Below are 23,008 nucleotides of genomic sequence, written 5' to 3'. Positions count from 1 at the left end.
AAAAACGCAGCAGAGAAGCGGAGCTGAGACGTGATTCAGGGACGACAGCGAGAAATCTGCCCCCAACTTAACGCTGGGTTTCAGCAGCGGGGTGAAGAGTCTCCCGCTAGAAAGAGTTGCTCTTCCAGCAACGAAATCCCCGCGCGACACAAACGGCGTGGAGGCACCAAACGGGTGACTGCGGGCTCAGAGGGCGACGGCAGAGGGGCCCCTCCAGGCCAGGACCGGCGCCAAGCCTGCGCTTATAGGGTATAAATATAAAATATGTTCTCGGGCTGCAGACCCGAGCAGCACGTAGCGTGCAATTAGAGGCTATTTTAGAAAGGGAGATGTAAACAAAGAGGCTTTACTCTCCCTTCATCTAACATGAATAAATGCATTTAGGAAAATTAATACAGGAGAAGCGGATGGCAGAGCCCTCCAGAACCTGCCGTGCACTAAGAAATTCCTGTTTCACCCAGCAGCTGGCTCACGGTTTATTGCTTTTCTCTGGGTTTTCCCCTTCCACCAAGACCAGCAGGACCTTTCCTCTCCCAGGAACGGGGACAAACGTTGCTCAGCGTAGAGGAAAATCAGGATTTGGAACTGAACACCCCAAAATCTCCCAGTTTCCGTGAGCAACTCTGCTTTTGAGTCTCTGGGGCAGGCAGGCAGCTCGTCTTTTCACCCACAGCCAAGGGCAAGGCTGGGGAATGCACAAACAAGCCAGAGAAACACGAGGCCCTCGGGCAGGGAAAGATGTCCCATGTGCAGGGACAAGCCAACATTATGGGTTTGGTATGAAAATTGTAGTTTATTCGAATAGAGGGTGGCTGGGCACAATAGCCACTTCGCTGCCCCAAGGGTCCACAGCTCTTGGCTACGAGGGGCCCCAGGTCACAGCAGCAACGCAGAGGAGCGGCCATCAGACCCACAGCGGGACCTCACGCCGTCTGGCTCGGGTGTATTTTTATAAAGCTCCAGAACCAGCCATTTCAAGGCTCATTTAAGATCCATGTCCCAGGCAGGCTGCCGAATGTTAAAAATAACGAGCTCCCTCCCTGCGCAAAGCCAGCCCGTGGGTGAGAGTAAACACGGCCACAGCCAGCAGCAAGGGAAGCCGGGGTTTGCCGAGGGGGGAGCGGTGTGCTCCGAGGTCAGGGTGGCTGTACCTGGTGGTGGTGGTGGGGGAAATAGGGACAGCGTTCCCAGACGTGCTCTCCAACATCACCATTCGCTGCCTGCAAACCCAATGTTGCAGAGCGTGGGCTGCTGCACGTGGCGGGGGGGACACCCATCGCTCCCCAGTGCTTGGAGGGAGGAGTGGCTGGAGAGCTGTTGGTCAGAGAGAGACCTGGGGGGGATTGGTAATGAGCCAGCAGTGTGCCCAGGTGGCCAAGAAGGCCAGTGGCATCCTGGCTTGTACCAGCACCAGCGTGGCCAGCAGGGACAGGCAAGGGATCTGACCCCTGTGCTCGGCCCTGGTGAGGCCGCCCCTCGATGAGTGGGTTCAGTTTTGGGCCCCTCACCCCAAAAAGGACCTTGAATGACTCGAGCGTGTCCAGAGAAGGGCAACGGAGCTGGTGCAGGGTCTGAAGCACAGGTCTGATGGGGAGCGGCTGAGGGACCTGGGGGGGTTTAGTGTGGAGAAGAGGAGGCTGAGGGGAGACCTCACCCTGACCGTTCCCAGCTCCACCAGATCCCTCAGCGCTGGCTCAACCCGACTCTTCAACCCCTCCAGGGATGGGGACTCCCCCCCTGCCCTGGGCAGCCCATTCCAACGCCCAACAGCCCCTTCTGCAAAGAAATCCTTCCTAAGAGCCAGTCTGACCCTGCCCTGGCGCAGCTTGAGGCCATTCCCTCTTGGCCTGCCGCTGGCTCCTTGGCTCAAGAGACTCCTCCCCCCTCTCTGCACCCTCCTTTCAGGGAGTTGCAGAGGGCCAGGAGGTCTCCCCTCAGCCTCCTCTTCTCCACACTAAACCCCCCCAGTTCCCTCAGCCGCTCCCCATCAGACCTGTGCTCCAGACCCTGCACCAGCTCCGTTGCCCTTCTCTGGACACGCTCGAGTAATCACGTGGCCGGTGTCAGTGCTGTGCTCTGTCCTCCCCCTTTACCAGACAGAACTGATTTTCCCAGTAACTTGAGAGTTTTTTTATTAGCAAAATAGGCTTTCGATATGCACTACTCTCACATTTGCATATGTGAAGTACTGTTTCCTGCAAGCTACCCTACTCATAACCAAACCCCGCAGTGGCCTTCCCGGCACATCCTTTCTGCCACCCACCACACGTTCATAGATGAGGAGTCATTCTGGCACCCAGGCTGCAGCAGAACCACCTCGCACAGCATCACAAACCGTTTGGGGTAGGATAATCCCCTGTTCCTCCCCCATTACACCTCCCAGCCCTCCAGGGAAGCCCCTTGGTACACCAAGAGCCAAGTCAACAGCAGGAGCAGAGCTGCAGCACCCGTTTTGCATCCATTTGCATTTTGTCCCCCAAATCCTGCCAGCTCCATCCCCCACTTCTGAGCCCAGGAAGCCTCCAGACAACCCCACCTTGCCCTGAAATATCTTCAGAGACCTCTGGGGAAGGAGGAAGAGGGGATGGATTTATTTTAAAAGTTTCATATCGAACGTTGCAAAGAACTGGAGAGGACTGCAGGAGTGGGAGATGCAGTGATGCAGACAGGATGGGTGGGGACTTCATAGGTTTTGAAATACCCAAAACCTTTCCAAGCAGCTCTGCTATTAACGCCCAGTGCCATTACACCTGGGGAAAACTAGGACTGTAGAAGAAACCAGAGCAATTGTGGATGCTTCAGCCAAGTCACAGCAGAATAAATCACTCCAGCTTAGCTCCTGAGCAAACAGCAGAGCTCAATAAAAGGCTACTGTTGCTGTTGGCATCATTAGTAAACAGTGGACTTTGAAGCCAGCGGCCAAAGGTTGCCTCACGTCTGTTTGTGCCGCAGGTTACGTGCAGGTCTGAGCACCCAGAGGTGCCAATAAATTCCTAATGCTGTTTATAGACTCATTAAACCCAGGACCTCCTGGGGGACTTCACGCCGGGGAATCATGTCACACAGGTACGTCCCCGAGGCAGGTGAGGTCCACCAGAAGGTCCCCCAGCAGTTCTGCTGTCGCGGGCCGAGGCTCAGGCTGCGTTTCGCTGCATCCCTGCACTAGTGCTCAGAGCCCTGCCTACAGAAGAACCAGTCCTAGTCCAGCCTGCAGAGGAGATTAAGTCGTGTCTACAGCCTGAGTGACCTCAGAAACAGCTGGGAACCCCCCCCCCGAGGTTTTGCTGCTGCAGTTCAGTACGCACAGCTGCTCGCCCTCTTCCAGCCCCTTCCAGCCAAGGCTGCGAGTGTGATCAGCCACCCAAAACTGGCACCTGCACAGCGATTTTTTTTCAAAGACCTTCTCAGGGAGCACGAGCTGAAAGTTGAAAAACAGCAAGTGCACGCAAGCACAGCCTGTTCTAAAACTCGAAGTGCTCGCAAAGGGATCCATGGCTGTTCTGGGAGAGTTTTAGGGGGCTGGGCTCCTTCACAGCAGTGCTGCTGTATTTTACTGCAGAAAGCTCTTGGATTACTGTGGCAGCAGCAAACATTAGTTAATTCAGTGATTGAAAACAGCATGTAAACAAGCCTGTGTAAGCAAGAGAGAACACACCAAGACCTAGCATGGGGAGAGCGTGCCTGGAAAGCAAGATTAAAAAAAGTAGTAAGAGCCCTAAATTGAAAATAAAGGCTTTATATGGGGCATGAAGGGCTAGCTGAAGATGAGCTTTTCACATCATTAAGATGTCTGTTCAGAAATACTGTCACAGCTGTACGTCTTGCATGATTACAATGGTGTGAGAATAGAGATGGGGAAACGCAGCAGCAGGGCTCAACATCAGCACAAGAGCCACATCGCACCCAGGACGGGGTGGTCAGGCAGCACTGGCCATTTCAGAGGTCAAAAGGCAGACCACTGCTTCTCTGGCCACAACAGGGACAGGGAAGGTCAAGGACAGCAGACCAGAGCACAGAGGAGAGCTCCCAAATGAAGAGTTACTCATTTAGCAGCAGTAATTGAGGAAAATGTTGTTGCTCAGGTTGGCCGGGCTTCAAAGCTGCCCCGTTTGAAAACAGCCTGCAAGACCACGGTATGTGAAAAGCCCCATCTAGCCCCGAAATTCCTGCAAGAGGAGGAGTTCTGACTTCGGTGTGAAAGTTCAAGCTCTGGTTGCTGTAAGAGCCCAGCTCAAGGTATAAAGCTCTGGTGTTTGCAATCCCACAGCCACCCGTGCCACCATCTCATTACAGTGCAAAATACTTGAGCAAGGCTTTTCCCAGCCAGTCCCACGCCAGTCATCACCTTGCTTCATTTCACCAGCGCTTAGTCATTCTCTCACTCGGTGCAAGCGAGCTGAACTCCCACGTGAAGGGCTCAGCACCGTCTGTACGGGAGCATCGCCTCGACAGACGCGGGGGTAAAACCGAGCCACTAACCAACAGCCACGAACCTGTGACGCTCCAGACTCGGGGACCCCGGCAGCTTTCAGAGATGTTTCTGCTTTACTGACCAGCCTGAGACCACTCAAAACCCTGCCCTGAAAAAAGCCTCAGAAAAGCTGCATTCACAGCCTACAGCTCCTTTAAACCCCCAAGAGCCAGCGCTGTGGCTGAAAGACTCCCTGATTTTTGGGAAGAGCTTGGCACCCCCTCCAGCAGGTGGGCAGAGGACCACACACATCTCCATACACGAGTGCACAGAGCTTCCCAGCAGACGTTAGAGGCAGCTTGCTTTAAAAGAAAGAAGTTTGTGGCCATCATACCAGTTTAATTTTCAAAGACTGCTAGTTTCAAGTATATTTTCCCAGGTGCCATCTGTAGCATGCAAGAGGCTCTTACGCTCCTGCCTATAGAGCACGTGGAGGTCTGCAAGGCTCCCAGACAGATGGAAATCTCTGGCTATGGGGAAAACAACCTATTTCCCCGTAGCAGGGTGCCACAGCAAGCCACAGGAAGGGAAATGGTTTGTGATCGCTCCGTTATCAAGATTTGCAGGCACGTCAGCCGTCTGCAACGCGGGCACAGGGCTGGCAAGGCTGGCTGCAGCCCAGCTTTGTAGGGATGCAGGTAACTGGGACGTCGGATCGCCGGCTCCTGGTTACGGAGGAAGGTTCCTCCTCCCCGAAGACCCTCACTCACCTGAAGAAGCCCTTGCAGCCTTCGCAGGTCATGGCGTTGAAGTGAAAGCCAGTGGCTCTGTCCCCGCAGACACCACAGATACGGGGCACGTTCCTGTCGAACTCACCAGCCGGGTCGGGAAGCGATGTGCCAGCAGCCATCGTCTCCGTGTCTGGGAGAGCGGAGAAAGCCAGGTATTTATTCTGTAAAGCTGTCACAGCTTCACAAAAAGCAAATTAGATGCAAATAAAGGATCTTTCCTTGGCTTCAAGATGATTTGGCAAGAGAAACTTCTGTGTTCCCCTTGGCTCTGTGCACTAACACCACCAAAAACCAGGTTCTAGCTAGTTTTTAGTGTGCGTACAATTTTGCTCGTCTACCCAGTAAAACCAGGACTGATCCCCCCTCCCATACCCCCAGACTTAAACACACCACAAAACGCACTCACGGTACTTTGCCGTGCTTCAGCGGGAGAAGTCCTAGAGCCCACCCCACACCCAATTCAGTTTTTTCCCCTCCTCGCTCCTTCACGTTTGTTTTCCAAAAGCCTTGAAGGGACCAGAATTCACCCAGATCGATGCTGCAAAACCACAGGGAAAGAGGTCGCGCCGCCCCTGCGCTGCTGCAGAATTTCCCTTGTGCACAGACAGGAAGCGGCACCGGCACGCTCACGCCAGCTCCCGTAAGTGAGAAAAATCCCAAACGCGAGTCGAGTGAGCATTGTTTAAAGTAAATCCTCAACAGGGACATAAACGAGGGAGGGAGGAAATAGTGCTCCTAACGCAGATTGCTGAAATGAATGTTAAAATGGAGCTTTTAATAGACTTTGCCTGGCTTCCAATATCCACTGGTAGAAGCCTGCCTGCTAGAAGAAAGTTTGAGTATCTAACAGCACTGGGAAAACAAAAGCTAGACATTTCCATGGTGCCAAAGCTCGGTAAAGACCCTGCCGAGGCTGGTTTCAGATGGCACCACCCAGTAGGACGGGCTGTGTTTGTAGCTCAGCTTATCCTGCGAGTTCTCAGCGGCTCCTGTGCCTCAGTCTCCCCACACCCAGGACAGAGTTACCCCTTCCGCGCATCTCAGGAGGAGAAATTTTAAGTTGATCCAAGAGCTTTGTCTTGTTTTAAGTATGGCTAAAGGTTTTCTCAAGAGGCACTGCAGAGAGCTGCTGCCTAGTCTGCTTTCAAAAGGCTTTTAGCTGGTGCTGGAATTCTGTGTAAAATACTCATTATCAGTCACGCAGTAACTCCAGACGGTGAGTCTGGAGCAAAAGCAAGTTCAGAAAAAAGCAAGAGGACAAACCCTACAATTTAAGTCTCACTGTAAGTTTACCAGTTTGCTATTGCTTGCTCCCAGTAAAGCTTGTGCTCCTCTTGATCCCCTGCCAGGGGAGAGCAGCTCTGCAGAGCCCAAAGGCTCTACGGCCAGCAAGTGATGTCCCCGCAGTACCTGGAGATGCAGAGCCCCCAGAGCAGCTCCAGGAGCTTGGAGTTTTCCCTGATCTTGGTTTCATCTGTACTTCAAGTGAAACTTAACGAGGCCAACAGTCCAAGCACCTTTAGACTGGTCCTAGTCCACTACGCTGCTTGGAGAAAGCTCCCAAGGAAAGACAGACACAACCCCAAGGAGAACGTGCTCTGCGCAGGGTGGGGTTATCGTTTACCTGTATCTGGAAGATACGCCATGCTCTGCTGGTGCATTTCCCAGGAGCTCTGGAGCTCGGACATGGAGCTACCTGCAATTAAAAAGACAGACAGAACACACTCCGAGACAGCTCAAAACTTAAAGTCGATGAGTCAAAGGAGAGTGTCTGACTGCCCAGCCCGGTCACGGCTCGCTCCAGCCCCTTGGCAAGACACGAGCACCGTGCCCGGGGTGGGGTGATCTTGAAATAACCTGCCAGCTCGGGTACCACTTGTCTGGTTCCCACACCACCTCCTCGTCGCGGATCCGGGAGGAGATATCGCAATGCCCTGGCCACCCTCGGCGTGCCGGGAGCCGGAGGAACGCACGGGCGAACACAGCAGCCACCCTCAGTGAGAGCAAGGGCACAGGAAGGAGAGAAGACAGCGAGAGGTGCTCAGCTCGTTCCTTTACCCTCAGTAATATTTTCCTATAAATTTAAATTTCACAATTCAGCCTGTCAAGCGTGCAGCAGCGTGAGACCCGCCAGCTTGCGTGGGATGGCATAAAGCGGAGCTGAATGGCTGCTATAAACGCGGGTCCTCGTTCACCAGAGCACGCAGGCTCAAAGTCAATGGGATCACTGCAGCGCTGAGTTTTTCCTCCCTCCTCGTGTCATTTTGTTCTTTCAGCAGCTCTGCTCATGGGTGGGAAGCACCATGCTGGCATCAGGCTAAGGGTGTTGGGACAGAGCTAGGAAGAGGTTTTATTAAGGTTCTTTGCCTCTCTTGAGCTTCTCCTCGAGGCCTGGCTAACCTGTATCAGCAACGGGGCGATGGGTTGGCTTGTCCCTGTGGGTCACCCCACTGTTCAACACGAACTCACAGCCCTAAAGGATGAAGGTGCCACAATGCAGGGCCAAAGCAAGGAGAGTTGTGGCTGCAAATCGTGTTCCGCGGCCAGCACACTCACAAAACGTGTCTCCAGCCGGAGGGTTTATTACAGAATCATCCCAGTTGGAAAAGCCCTTGAAGCTCCTCCAGCCCCACCATGAACCTCCCCCTGACCGTTCCCAACTCCACCAGATCCCTCAGCGCTGGCTCAACCCGACTCTTCAACCCCTCCAGGGATGGGGACTCCCCCCCTGCCCTGGGCAGCCCATTCCAACGCCCAACAGCCCCTTCTGCAAAGAAATCCTTCCTAAGAGCCAGTCTGACCCTGCCCTGGCGCAGCTTGAGGCCATTCCCTCTTGGCCTGCCGCTGGCTCCTTGGCTCAAGAGACTCCTCCCCCCTCTCTGCACCCTCCTTTCAGGGAGTTGCAGAGGGCCAGGAGGTCTCCCCTCAGCCTCCTCTTCTCCACACTAAACCCCCCCAGTTCCCTCAGCCGCTCCCCATCAGACCTGTGCTCCAGACCCTGCACCAGCTCCATTGCCCTTCTTTACGTTGCCATTCTCCCCAAGTGCTGCACTGCAGCTACCACCGAGGATGATGTCGGGGTGAATGGCTGAGAGCAGAACTTGGGGATCTGTCCCCAGGAAACCAGCACATGGTGGAGCTTCTGGATCTGGGATAAGCCCAGGACGTAGCTGTGCTGGGCAGAAACCTGCTCAGGGCAGCTCCTGAGCACCCAGCCGAGCATCCGCCTCCATCCCACCAGGTTTTGAGGTCCGCAGGGGGAAGTAGGGCGCAGACAGCTCTGAGCTGGCTCGGCTTCCTGAAGGGCTGGATTCCAGGAGTGCCGACAGCCACCGTGCACCAGGCCACGGCAAAACACCCGCCAAGCACCCAAACTGGAAGCTGCTCCCTCGGTCACGCGGGGCATCTCTCTCCAGGAAGCAGCAGGGCTGCTTTTTGGTGAAGACCCCTGTGGAGACCTCAGCAAACCTTCTCCCTGCCATACAGGCATCCTGATTTACCATTTAACGCTCCTCCAGTGCTTTGTGTTGCGCCCTGCTCTACCACACCTTCCCAGGACTGCGCAGGGGGACGATGACACCTCCGGCATCACGAGGCAGGACGGGGGAAGCAGGTGCTGATGGCAGCCAGTCAACCTAGGAGTGGTCTCCCCCCACCCCCGTCATGCCTCCTGCTGCCTCCAGCTCTCAATTAAAAAAAGGAAGAGGTGATTTGGTCACCGATGTTCATTAGAGAGTAACAAATCTGTGCCAGATGCAATTCCCTCATGGATGACGGTGCTGCTTCGACCTACTGTCTCTGACTTCTTGGAAAACGTTACTCAGCCCCATAATGGAGGTGACATCAGTGCGTGGGGCGGAGCATGCACAGGAGTTTCCCTCCACCCCCATGGAAGGTCGCCCATTCATCAGACCTGACATTTAGCCTTCACCTCTTGAAGAGGCAAAATAATTTGCGTTCAAAGCACTGACCTCTTTCCAGCAGATACCAGAAAGGTCAAACCAGTTTTGTAGCTGGTTATAGCAAAGTTGCGGCAACCCAGTTGCCGCCCCAGCGAAGCCCCGGGGTTGGCTCCGAGCAGCCGTGCTTCACTAAATCTAAGGTTTCCCATCACCTCATTCCCAAGGCACCAAATCCATGAGTAGGTCAGGAAATTTTAACTTCCAGATGATCCTTTTTTTGGGTTTGTACGGAGCTGTCACAGCAGCAACGCTCAAACAGCCCCAGGAAGCTGGCAGGGAAGGCTGCGTGGTTGTAATTAGCAACGGGAGCCCTCCACTGGGATGCTGCCAGATGATGAAGCGGCACAGGAGCCACCATGGTCAAGGTTTAAAGCCATGGGAAAAGCTCACCTGCAGCAGACACACCCGGAGGGAAGAACAGCACAAACAAGCCACTGACTGCCCCGCAAAGGGCTGCAGTTGGTAGCTCGGCCCCAGCCTCCCTGCCAGCAGCTGTTATTTAGGCCGGAGTTGCGATAGATCCCACGTACCTGGGAAGCCGGGAGGATGTGGCAAGGCAGAGGCAAGCGCTGGCTGCCCCTGCACACCCCTCCCTGCCTTGCCCAGAGGGGTGACTCACGTCTGCTGGCCACCCAGAAGGTGCCGAGCCTCCCCCTCGGCACATCCATCCCGTCTCCCACCGGCGCGCGAAGGGCCGGTGACGCAGCCCTCGCGTACGCACAGCCCCCATGGCGGCGACTGGAAGAGTCATTAACCCCGGCAGGAAACGTCTCCAGCTTTGGCCTCCAGCCCTGTGTGACTAAATGGAGCCTCGCAGATGTGAGGGGGCAGGCGGCAGCTTCCCGAAGCAGGTGGCTGATGGTGAAGCGTGGACGGAGCCGCACGCCGCTGGCCGAGAGCCCTGGGCGAGCAGCAGTTCAACAGCTGGGCTCAGGGAAAGCAGCACACGGCCGGGAAGCTAAAACACATCTGTAAGGAGCAAAACAACTGCACGAAGGGGAGAGCAGCCTCTGGAGGGCTTTGCTGTTCCCCAAAGCTTAAAGAAACTGGGCAAGTCACGCTGAAAATTAGTGGAACAGCCATCAAAGCTGTAGCCCAGTGAGCGGGGGGTGGCTGCATGAGCACTGGGACCTCCGGCGTGGGGTGCAGGAGGGTGAGAAATAAGAGCAAGTTACCTGCCCGTACAGGGAAACGGACACGGCCTCTGCTCCTCTTCCTCCTCTACGCTGAGCCCAAAGGAGGATCCTTTGCTTTTAAGCCTGTATTTCTTTCTAAGTACCCTCAGTAACCACTCAGAAATTGGTAGGAAGTATTTTGCTGAAGGGTTTTCTCATGCTTTATCACTTTCTTTTTTCTCTCGCCAACTTGCCAAACTCACACTCACAGCTCATCAGGACTTGGCAGAAGGGAAAAGGCTTCGGAGGACGACTGCTCCCGCTGAAAGCCTTAGTCACTCGCATTCGGTGTCTGCGCAGCGGCAGGTTTCCCGCCCAGCACCGCGGCACCGAAACGCTTCCTTCCTTCCACTAGCCACAGCAATAGCCAGAGCTGGGAATACCACACGAGCTAAGACTAAACCAGAGCCAGGAACCAGCGCTGGAGGCTGACGGGAGGTGGGTTGTGGGGCTGCTGCTCAGCAGCCGGCTGCGCCTCAGATGCCTCCCTGATGTGCGAAGCCAGAAATATATTTTAATGTGAATGCCCAGTGTAAGAAATACCTCGAAGCAAGACCAGGGCTTTGTCTGGCCGAGGATGCAAGGATATGGGTTTGTATTCAGCCAAGTGCTCCCCAGGAGGTTCAGGCTTCGCTGAAATTTGGGGGAGAAACCAAGCTGAACATTCCCAGAAAATAAGAGTGACATTTCATTAAAGAGGCTTTGAAGTCTTTGGTGTTTAGAGACTACCATCGTTAAACATTTTTGGGAGGCAGAAAAGAAACTGTTACAATACTGTGAAAGTATTTGTCACGTTCTCAGTGTCTTTGTTGCTCCACCAAAACGCATTTTTTGGTTAATTTATTTGCCAAGCAAAACATAAAAAAAAACCAAACAACTTTACCCGCACGGCCTGAAAGGAACAGCCTGGTTTCTGAAGTCTAAGTAAATCCTCCCCCTTGGCACTGCTCTGACTTGCTACTGAAGACTCTGCTAAGTCTGGGAGAGACCCATTCATTTACATGGAGGTTTTACTATTTTCCTGGCTCGCACTCCATTAGCACCACTGTTGACATGTCAAAACAAAACGATGCTCCACGGAGTCTCTGCAGAGCCTCTGGCAACACACTCGCATTTTAAAGCTTTCTCCAGTACAAATCAGCCTATTCATAACATCTAGTTGCGGCATGCGAGCAACCCCTTTCTCTATTAAAAAAGACAATTAAATAATTTCCTTCTGTAGCTCCAGGGAGCCCTGTTATTTAGCTGCTTTCCATGAGATTTATTAGAGAGCAGATTGCCAGACCCCCGCCCCTCCCCGGGAAGCTCCCGCACGAGCCCAGCACCAGCCCGGGCGCGGACGGTTTCTCTACGCGTTGCCCGTGGATGGATGGAGCAGGTGAAGCTCCCTGTGCCGCCGCTCACCTCCACTTCTAGGCTGGAAAAACATTGGGGTTTTTTTTGCAAGACCCAGAGTGGCTTCAAGCTCCCAGGAGCTGGGCAAGGCGATCGGGCAAGCCTGGCAGTGTCATGAGACTGGCAGCTATTTATTACCTGATGCAAGTCAGCTCATGCCGCCCCTTCCCCCATTCATTTGATTAGATTAAAACCCTCCGGGAGCCTCTGCTAACGCCCCCAGACCAAGGCTGGAGGCTCCTCCATGCCAGGCAACACGTAAGCGTGACAATTCCTACCCTGGAGAGCCCAGACACTCCCAGTCTGCAAACATGTCACTGCAGTGAGGCACTCAGAGGAGGGTCCAGCTGTGCGACAACAAAGGAGCTACAAATATTAGTTTCAAGAAGGTCAGAGACACTTAAAATCCCTCTCTAAGGAACAGGATGCTAATCTCATTCTTTGGGAGGAATCTTACGGGCTCCCTAAACGCTTTGTGGTCTGGGAATGAGCAAGCCCGGGGAGAGGCTGAACTCTACGACGGCCGCCAGCGCTCCCCCGTAATGCGGTTAGGAGCAGACGTCTGAGCAGCCACGTCCCTAGCAGCAAAGCTAAAAAAAAAATAAGAAAATTAGTGTTGACAGAGCAAGACCAGGTCTGCTCTCAGCCCGGCGGGGCTGTCGCCAGCCCCCTGAGGCCGCACCGTGACCCCGCACCTCTGGCGTCACAGGGCGTCCTCGCCATCGCATCCAGAATCTGGGAAACCAGGAGGGAGGAGAGGGGGTGCCAGTCCCCAAATACCCAGGTTCGGGTTTCCAGGGTCATCACCACAGCAATACTACCCTTCCCAAGTCTTCTGTGAAGGAGGATTGCTCTCCAAAGGTGTCGGAGCAGCACCAGGAGAGCCCCACACAGGAGCTGCAGAGCAGAGAACCCCCCGGGTAGGCTGCAAATCCCATTCAGCCTCCGGCATCACAGAGTCATCCCGGGTTGGAAAAGCCCTTGAAGCTCCTCCAGCCCCACCATGAACCTCCCCCTGACCGTTCCCAACTCCACCAGATCCCTCAGCGCTGGCTCAACCCGACTCTTCAACCCCTCCAGGGATGGGGACTCCCCCCCTGCCCTGGGCAGCCCATTCCAACGCCCAACAGCCCCTTCTGCAAAGAAATCCTTCCTAAGAGCCAGTCTGACCCTGCCCTGGCGCAGCTTGAGGCCATTCCCTCTTGGCCTGCCGCTGGCTCCTTGGCTCAAGAGACTCCTCCCCCCTCTCTGCACCCTCCTTTCAGGGAGTTGCAGAGGGCCAGGAGGTCTCCCCTCAGCCTCCTCTTCTCCACACTAAACCCCCCCAGTTCCCTCAGCCGCTCCCCATCAGACCTGTGCTCCAGACCCTTCAAAGGTGGCTCGAGGAGTCCTCGAGCAAACACGTGTGTGAGGCAGGTCTAAGGATGGCAGATGTGCTTCCTCTCACCTGCTGCAAGACAGGAGCCGGGGGTGAGAGCCCAGGCACAAATCGCATCCACCCTGAATGGGAAGTGCAGGAGGAGCCTGTTCAGGGAGCTGGGAAAAGGGCCAAGGGAGCTGGTGTACGGCAGGGACAAGGGCTGGCTGGAGACGAGCATCACAGCGCAAACCCTCAGCAGCTTCGCTACCACAGAGAAGCAGAAAAAAACCAACCACCTGGCCATTTACAAGCTCTTCTACCACATTAGCCAAGGATCTTTATAGAATCTCACATCGCAATTAGGCAACAAATCCTTACATGTGCAGGTAAAAGCAGAAAATATTTCAAAGTGCCATTCCCTTGACTGGAAGGAATGAAGTAAACAGATTTCCAGATTACAGCTCGGGCACCACATCAAAAATACCTCCAACCTGACTCCACACTGGCACAGTGCTTTGTCATTTAAGCCACAAAAATCCGAGCGCTCAGTGCAGCGACACACCTGGATCTGGAAGCCAAAGGAGACCCCAGCGGCACCGCGTTAGTGGCAGCTGGATCGCTTTAATATGGGATTTTTATGTGAGCAATGTGCCCTTTCCCAAACTCTCCTTCAACAAATAAATGAAAGCGACTTTTCACGTGGCTGTGACTTTGACACGAGCTGGCAGATCTTCTCTTCTTGAGTCTTCCCTGTTTTGGGGCTTTTTGGCACAAGCCAACATCTACTGACATCGCCTGCGAGAAGATGGAAAGGGGTTGTTTGGCATCGGCCTCGCTCGGGCTCTGTCCTGCTTCCCAACCGATGAGCCTCTTCCACACACACGCGTCCTCTCTGGACCAGCTTGATGCAAGACTTTGCAGACACGGAGCCAGGTCTCCAGACCGTCTGCCAACTGGGATGAGCAAGCCCGGCACACCCCACCCGGAGCAGAGGCCATCGGCCACCGATAAGAGTAATAACAGAGGAGTGTTCCGTTGCGGCATCGCAGGAGCACCCACAGCCCCCCCGTCCCTGCCCCGAGGAGCGAACACAGAGGAAGAGGCAAGAACCATCCCAAAACACAGCGAGTTTCAGTGCTGGTGAAGGACCTGCGGCACCACGGCACGGGAACTGGGAAGAACCACGCGCTGGGAAGGGTGGAGCATCCTCCGGCGTTGAGTCACGGGCTGCCATGGGCTCCAGCAGACTTCTGGGCTTCCTCAGCAATCTTTTCAGTAGAAACCTCCTGATCTGGGGCTCCTCCTCCCTGTTTGAAGCCCCCTCTGTAGATTAAACCAGCTCCTCGCGCCCGTGAGCCCTAACTGGGAAGCTCCTCGCGCCCGTGAGCCCTAACTGGGAAGCTCCCCGCGCCCGTGAGCCCTAACTGGGAAGCTCCCCGCGCCCGTGAGCCCTAACCGGGAAGCTCCCCGCGCCCGTGAGCCCTAACCGGGAAGCTCCCCGCGCCCGTGAGCCCTAACTGTGAACAAGCAAGGCCCTAAATTTGTTGTAACACCACAGGGAGTAAAGGAGCTGCTGCATTTTAACATTTCACATCTGCGACACCGATTCATTTAGAGATTCAAAGCCCCAAAAACATTTCTAGGGTAAAACTAATCAAAATAAACTTTTAGATAGGAAAACAGTTTTGGCAAAGCATTGCTCTCACAGACTTGGATTTCAAAGAAAGCATCGAGCAGTGATTCACAACCTGACATTGTGCAAAGCAGCCCTGAGAGCATCACACGCTTACAGATACACGTCCATTAACTGCAGCAATTGGAATTTTCATTTTCTGGGACAAAGAGCAAAAATTACTCAACTGGACCAAAACAAAGCCTATTCCTGCAGGTTGGCCATACCCAACGCCACTGACTCCTCCAGTTTGAGCTGGTGCAGGAGCAGCAATAGCTCTTTTTCCTTTGCAGGTCCGAGCGGGCCCAAACTGGGGAGCACAGGTGACCCCAGGGTCAGGGTCCAGCAGCACCATGGTCCGCCGGGGGGGGTTCAAGACAGCTGACACCCCTTCACGTTAGCATGTAGCCAGGCTCTGTCCAGCCAGACCAGGGCTGGTTTCCAGGAATGGACTAAATAACTCTATTTCCCCTGTTGTGGGAAATACGACCGCATTCAGGGGCAACAGGAAAGCAGGAGACACCTCGCCCAGCCTCGTCTGAACCCTCCCCACCCTCTCCCTCATTCAGCACCTGAACTACGGGGCTGCCCCATCCCCAGGAGATGCTTCTTAAATAGAAGATCCCCCCCTGACTTGGCAGCAGCTCTAGCTGCTCCAGAGATAAAAAACAGGAAAAGGAGAGGGAAGGGTGAAAGTTTGCCAACCGACAGCGCAAACAGCAGGGCAGATCAAACGTCCCCGTGCTAGGGCAGCACCCCAGGAGCAGGAGAGCAGGGAGCAGGAAGTCAGAGGGGTAAAAAACAAGCCCGGCAGCTTCTGAGCTCCCAGCCCTCACAAAGCCAAGTTCAGACTTGGAAGAGATGGGGGTCTCCTGTGTTGGATGAGGCCACCATGGTATTCGGGATCCACAGACCCCGTTATCCTCTGTCACACAAACACAGCAATATTCCTTGTTCACTCGATCCTCCTAGGAGCTGGCACTTCAAACAAGTTGTGTTGAATCATTCGACTGACATCCCTTGTGCCTCGAATGAGATAGGGCACCACCACGGACCACCACTTCCCTGCCCGATCTGCACATATTGAAGGAAAACAAAAAAAATTAACCACAGAGGCACGTGCTTCGCAAGGGAGGCCTCTGCTCCTGGCAGGGATCCCCTGCCCGCAGATGCTGCATTTGCTCCTCAGGCTTTCATCAAAGCCAGCAGCACTGCCTGGGACCATGCCTCCAAGTCTGCAGGCCACGAAGAGCAAAAACCCTTCCCCAATGCATTAGGCTTGAACCAGGGCCTAAAAATTAGCTAAGGCATCTCCTGGAGCAGGGAGACCACCGTGCCTGCAGCAAGCGAACTGCAGAATGCCTCATTTCCTGAGCAGTGCCACGGGAGGATGTTAGTCATGAATGAGAAGCGACAGCAGACACCAAACCCACGCCTCACGGGCCAGAAAGCTTGGGTAAGATGACAAAAACCAACGCGCGCTGGATCCGCGCAATGGAAGTTGCGTTGGGTTTCTTTCACTCGGAAGCTGCTGCATGTGTTTATGATTTAAGGAAAACAGCAGCTGTAAAACGTTAAACTGGATAATCTCAATAATAGCTTAGGTGCTAGTATAGTGCTGTATTTACAACCAGAATTTGAAGTTCTGGTGCAACTGCCTGTCTACTTAAAATATTATCCCTTGATTACTGCCAAATCCAGCTACACTGCACCCAGGACAGAGCCATTTCACTCTTATTTTGCTAGAAAAACCTGCAAGACACCAGGCTTTCCCAACTTATCCCTCCCGTCACTTCGCTGCATGTTCTAAAAGTGCGTGTGGACCTTCCAGCCCTTGCCCAGCAGCCAAAGACACAATCCCTCATCAGCTTAGCTAACGTGAGGCTTGCCATAAACACTTTTCAGCTCTCCAGCACAGCTGGATTAGCCTAAAACCTTCCCAGCAGCAGCAGCCTACGCCAGGCTGCAATCCCAGCGAGCAGCTCTGCGGAGAGGGAGAGCCCAGGAAAGTTCACACGATGAGTTTCAGTCATTTCAGCTTTTTCCGGAGTACCTGCGTCGCTACGCCCAAGGGCACTGCAACCACTGCAGGGTGTGCATGTGGGGGGGAGATGGTCAACGTTGTCACAGCCAAGGGGTTTGCTCTGTGTGTGTGTTTACCCCAAAATGTTCCTGTGTGTCAAAACTGCTCCGCAGACGCAGCGAACACGTGTGGCGTGTTCACACCTGCGCGTCAGCCAAGCAGCTTCGCTGCGCGGTGCCGATTGCGCTGCAGCTGGTTTGGCACCAGCGCGGAAACGCGGTTTTACCTCACTGTTGTGATTGAGCGGCTGAAGCAGATGATGGAAGAGGATCACTGAGCTTTGAAGTTACCAGGAAAGTAGGTGCACAGGAAGGATTTCAGTTCACGGGAAGGATTCAGCCCTGTCCAACTTCCTCTCTGACTCATCGAAGCAGCCCACAGGCGCTCTGCCCGGATTCCAGGGAAGAGCCCACTCCTGGCTGTGCTGTGGGCACGTCCAAGCGGCCTCCTCGCCAGGCCCTGAGCTCCCGTCCCTACAGAGCTACGGCAGCTCTGCTCACCGAGCATTGAGCCTCCTCGCCAGGCCCTGAGCTCCCGTCCCTGCAGCGCTATGGCAGCTCTGCTCACCGAGCATTGAGCCTCCTCACCAGGCCCTGAGCTCCCGTCCCTGCAGAGCTACGGCAGCTCTGCTCACCGAGCATTGAGCCTCCTCACCAGGCCCTGAGCTCCCGTCCCTGCAGCGCTATGGCAGCTCTGCTCACCGAGCATTGAGCCTCCTCACCAGGCCCTGAGCTCCCGTCCCTGCAGAGCTACGGCAGCTCTGCTCACCGAGCAGCGAGCGGAGGCTGCTGAAAGGTCCCCACTTGCTTCGCTGGGAGATGCTGCTTAAGGCAGGCCAGCTATCAGCCAGCATCATCCCTGCCCGAAGTATTCATTAGCTCAGAATAAAAAGAGGGACAAAGTACAGAAAAAAAAAAAAAAGAGTTAGTCCCACTAGGAGGGGTTTTTGCTGTCTTTTATGACTTACCACAGGCTGAGGAAGTAAAGTCATGCTCAGCCTGATCCTCGACTACAGGACATCCTGTTTGACTGCCCAAAGGTGTTCAAGGGCTGCAGAATTAAGTTAGCTATGGGGAACTATCAACAAAAAAAAAAATCAGAGAAAAGAAAAATCAAGTCTGGAGCTCCCAAAGGCACGAGCCGTGAGCAGCAGAGCTCTGTTTGCTTTTCAGAGGGATGCGGTGAACAGACACATGTTTACCAGCACGGCCCCTCGCCCTGCGGCACCACAGCCAGCGCAGCTGGTGCTTCTTTTGCCCGTTATGGTTTTATTGAAGTTTAAAGATGACGACCTCCACGGGCAGGGTCTGTGTCCTCAGCCAGACGATGCAGAAGCAGCGTCGCCCCATCAGGCCCTTGCTCAGCCGGGGCTCCCGGAGGGCAGTGGGGCAGGATCGCAGAGCTGGCTGAGCGTGGAGCGTTTCCAACTGCGGAACAGGCTCCTAAATTAAATCTACACCAGCTGCACCGTGCAGGATTTGGCATGAAGGTGCTGTAACCCTAACCCATTCACAAATTATCAGCAGCAGATGTCTCTGCCTTTCCTACCCCTTCGGCTTGTAATTTTAACTACAGACAGGAGTAGCACATAATAGCTATTTCCTTCTTCCACATTTTCACTTCTTATCTAGAAGAGTTATTTCTCCAAGCTAATGTTTCCAATGGAAACTCTGCCTTCAGCTTAGTCAACATGATTTCCACGCTGATATCACCGTTGCTCTGCCTGTACCGTTGTGCCTCCAAGTAACACCAGCACATTTGCACCCAGCTAATTGCAGGGCACAGCAAGGACAGGTCAAAGGGAAAATTCTGCTTGAACAAATTCAGAACAGCAATTATTTCCACAGATGCTTCCCCGTGACAGCGTCACCTGAACCCTTCCTAGATTTCAATCATCCCCTCCTCTCGCTCCGAATTGCTTCTGTGCTTCGTGTCTTTGTTTCCCAATCACTAATTCCAGGGTAAGAGCAGCAGAGGAATATTTTCTCTCATATACCAAAAATTCAGGAAAGGCCAACAGAGAGGAGCTGTCCCTGCATGTGGGAAATACCACACTCCTTAAGAGCTTCTCCCTTATTTCGAAATATATGCAAACAGGTTCTTGCTAAGAATGCAAATTGCTCTATCGCTCTCCACCAGAGAGAGAAATTGCACCAAGAATACACAACCCCCCAGGGACTCCCCAACAACGTTAATACTGAAAATATCTCATTTATCATATGAAGCCTGCCTTGGGTTTTTTGCTAGAGATGGAGGGAAAAACTTCAGCTGATTAAGCTGCAGAATACTTCTGAGGTCTGGATAGAAATAATGATCTGCTGAAGACATGCCCTAGATCTGGGAGAGGAACAGAGCTTGGCTGAAGAAGAGAGTTTAAACCTTCATCCCCTGACTTGGAGCAAGTGCCAGGAGCTGAATGTCCAACTCTTCAGCAGAAGCAACTCCTGGCTGGTTTCAGGCTGCCCAGGAGAGGAGGGAGGGCTGGGAGAGCCCTTTAATGCCACAGCTAAACCCACACAACCAGGTCAGATATTACCACGCAGACATTCCCCAGAGTAAGTGCGTGAAGCCACTCCAGCAGCACTCCCAGGTATCAAGACTGAGCTCCAGAACAGCTCCTCTTTGCCAGGCACCGATCCAGAGCTCTGCAGGAAGTGTCTGGAATTCAAGGTCTTGGGATTCACAAAGTCATAATGTATGTGGAGGAGATAGGGCCCTTCTGAGGCTGCCGATCTGCTCCAGCGGCCTTTGAAATAATAAACTAATTTACTAAGATTCCAGGAAATAGAGGACAACATCTGAGGTCATTCCCAGAAGTAGAGACCTGGCAGCTTTGGCTGACCTGTGCTGGAAGCAGATTGCGAGATGTTTGCTGCAAAAGGCGTTAAACACCCAGCTACACTCACAAATCTACCTTGGGGCAAGCAAAACCCTCTCATGAAAGGGGAAAAATAACTTTTAAAGCCCCTTGCATCTCTCCAGGCTTGTCAAGCTGCTCCAATTACAGCTTTTCTCCTCAGCTATTTACTAAATATTTGTAAGACGTTTTATTTATTAGGGTGGGGAAAGCCACTGACATGGAGAAAGCCACAGTCAGAGAAGCGGCAAGCAACGGAAGAGTTGATTTGTGATGGATTAGTCACCCTAAATCAACACCATAGAAACACAAGCCTTGACCAGCCCCTGTTACAAGGCCTAGGTAAACTCAGGAGGCCTCCCCGCCAGTTTAAGAGAGATTCAGCTTCACCACCAAGCACATTTTCCAAGAATTTGGCATTACAGCAGACAGTAAGTGGCATTACAAGAGTCTTAGTGTTGAAAAAAAAAGGTTTAACTCCCAATATACAGCATCAACAGGACTGAAAGTCTTGTTATTGTGTTCAAGCAGGAAGTTACAATATGACCACGGGAGCTGGCAGCTTTTGGGACCCAAAATTCAGTGTATCCCTGGACCTGCTTGTACTGAAGAGACAAGGCTGGGGCATCACAGTGGGATATTTCTAATTTATGGGAGAAAAAAACCCAAACTGGAGTCATGTCATCTGAGGCCACCCCAGCCAGGAATATTTGCATGCAGATACAAGAGGACGGGAGCTACAAGTGAACATCCCTGGGACCAGACTCGCTCTCACAAGCTCCAGAAGCTCAGCTTGTTGTAGCCGTGTCCTCTCATTCATTACTTATATTAATTCTTTGCTTTCTTGCCTCCACCTTTCATCCATGCTGAAGTCCAGCCCATGCACTCATCCCTCTCTCCAGCCCAAGCGTTCCCAACAAACTTCTGTTTCCTTCAGAGCCACGAGCAGAGCTGTGATTTCCCGGCAGATCTCTATCAGTTGATTAAAGGACAACCAGAAACGCAGCAGCCACAGGTTAAAGAGACAAGAGCACCGAGTCAGGAGGGGAAAAAAAGCAAGAAAAAAACCCCAGAAGTCAGACAAAACAAAGAGGACATCCCCATGTCGTCTCTCAAAGATAAAACAAACCAAGCAACTATTAAACCTTCACATTAATTGCTGGTTTTCCCTGAAGTGAAGTTTGGGTCAGAATTACAGCCTATCGCTGAGCGCAGGGACCCTAGGGAAGGAATCAGAGCCACAAGCCAAGCTCTGCTGAGCCCCTGGTCCTCCCCGGCTGCTCTCCCGGACCAGGACGGCTGTTTACCTGCGGCGGGTGCCCAGGGAGCGCGACGGGGAGGAGCTGGCTCCGAGGGCTCTGCTCCTCTTGCCTGTCTGGACGAGCCGACGGGTAAATTCAGAGCTAAGTACAGCCACGGCACGTGATGCCAAGGCAGAGTCATGCCCAGCCCTCGACAGGCAGTTTCTTCTCCAGCAATTTTACTGCTACTTAAGGAAGTGAGTGGGTGAACAGGGTTAAAATTGTTCCCCTCTACTAAGAAATCTGTGGGTAATTCTGCTTTTCTCTCAGAGATGAGCTGCAGCAATCCCATTCCCCACAGCAGCCTTTTTCTGTTCAGCTTGCCCTGGAGCACAAAGTGCTCTGACCAGGTATGTTTGGGCTGCAGAAAAAAAACCCAGAAATTACATTTTCTGTGCTTGAGACTGCAGCGCCTGTGGGCAGAGGAGTCCCTGAGCTGCCAGAAGTTAAGCATCATCCCCTCTATGATTAGGTCTCCACATTACCTATGGATGTGGGCACCCAGCGTTGTCGGTGCCTTGTCTCAGGTCCCACCTCATCCTTTTCCCTGCGAAGTTTCTGTAGCAAAGATCACACAACCATGCTCACAGACCTTTTGTCACAAAATCCTTCACTGGTTTGAAATTCTGTCATCCATGACAAATAAAATAAACAGAAGGAAGCGTTTCTTGCAGTGCAGTAGCCCTGTGTGTGTACAACAGTCCTGGTACAGACACAGGGTCTCCTACCCGGCTACGGTGAGCGATGGTTTATGTTCCAAGAGCATCAGGCAGCCCAACCACACTGGTTTTTGTGCCTTCTCCCAGTCACATGCAGTGTCAACAAGGAGGACAGGGTGGGAGGCCACCCAGGGCAGCAGCCAGAGCACAGAAAAACAGGTTTCTCCTCTGTCCAACACTGACCAGACCACAGGATTACTCGAACGTCTGAGCACGAAGCAGAGAGGCTCAGAAAACAATGGCCTCTCCTTCCAGCGTGCCAGCGAGAGCACAACTTGAAACTCCAGTTATCAGGCACAGACAGGTAGGAGAAGTGCTGCACCCAGATGCCAGGACAAAAGGCTGGAGGAAGGCAATGTGTCAGGAGTACGGGGTTGAGAAGGGCTCTCCCCTGTGGGGAAGAGCACCCAAACTGGAGATTTAAATTCAGGATTAGGGACTAGTCAGACCATCTCCACATTCAGCATAAGCCAGGCTATAGAAATAAAATCTCTACCTGGTGAAAACAGCACCAAGGTGAAAAAAAAAATTCTCCTGTCCAAGAGGGAACAAATGCCTTGGGAAGGTGCAGGTCAATGCAAGACAAGTACTTCTGGGTCCACATCTCCCAGGGCATCAATTCAAGCTCTACACGTGGCAACTGGTACTCGCCACCCCCCCGGGGACACAAAGGTGAGTGAACACTCACAGGTCTGCTCAAGGACACCGACGTTCCGCAAAACTAAGCAAGTCTAAATATAAACCTCGCTTGTATCTTATCTGCGTTCTGTTCAACAGGTGTATTTATGGAGCTATGAGTGCTTCTTTATAAGGAACCCTCCACGTCAGCACTATCCACGTCCCTGCAGCAGGGGAGAGAAGCAAAGCCTTTACAGATGTGACACGCAGCCCCCGCAGCCCTGTCCCTCGCCCGGCAGCGGGTGACCGATGGCACAGGCCACCAGCCCGCCCGGTGGGTGAGGGAACGCCTCACCCATCGCACCAGCCGTCGTGGGAGGCTTCTTGCCCAAGCAAGTTGGAGGAGTGGGAGCACTGATAAAGCAGGAGGTGGTGTGTGTGTTGCAGCCGGGCATTGAGCAATGGAAGTAGCACCTACGCGAGCTGGGCATCCAGCCTGCAGCAGTTGGGACAGAAAGGCCTGGAGCAAAGGAGAGCGCAGGCTTCTGGTGTGCAAACCCTTAGGAAAAGGCCTTAGGAAAAAGACTTTACACAGAATCCCAGAATCATCCGGGTTGGAAAAGCCCTTGAAGCTCCTCCAGCCCCACCATGAACCTCCCCCTGA

General features: G+C 53.5%; 1 protein-coding gene across 4 annotated transcripts in view; it reads right to left on the bottom strand.

The window, feature by feature from the left end:
* Positions 1–23,008, bottom strand: part of VDR (vitamin D receptor) — a 46,452-nt gene that overhangs the window by 17,644 nt on the left and 5,800 nt on the right. For 3 of the 4 annotated variants that reach the window (XM_074853848.1, XM_074853849.1, XM_074853850.1), the window contains 2 exons: positions 6,827–6,898; positions 5,182–5,332 (listed from right to left, as the gene is read on the bottom strand). In XM_074853848.1, coding sequence (XP_074709949.1) covers positions 5,182–5,332; positions 6,827–6,890 — 215 coding nt within the window. In that variant the 5' untranslated portion in view covers positions 6,891–6,898. Of the gene's footprint in view, positions 1–5,181; positions 5,333–6,826; positions 6,899–7,059; positions 7,146–23,008 lie in introns of those variants that run through there. The other variant, XM_074853851.1, reaches the window with a different exon arrangement.

This window comes from Strix uralensis, chromosome 33 (genome assembly GCF_047716275.1).
Source record: "Strix uralensis isolate ZFMK-TIS-50842 chromosome 33, bStrUra1, whole genome shotgun sequence".
NCBI lineage: Eukaryota > Metazoa > Chordata > Aves > Strigiformes > Strigidae > Strix > Strix uralensis.
Note: the sequence above shows the minus strand (reverse complement) of the source record. Positions and strands in the feature narration are given on the sequence as shown.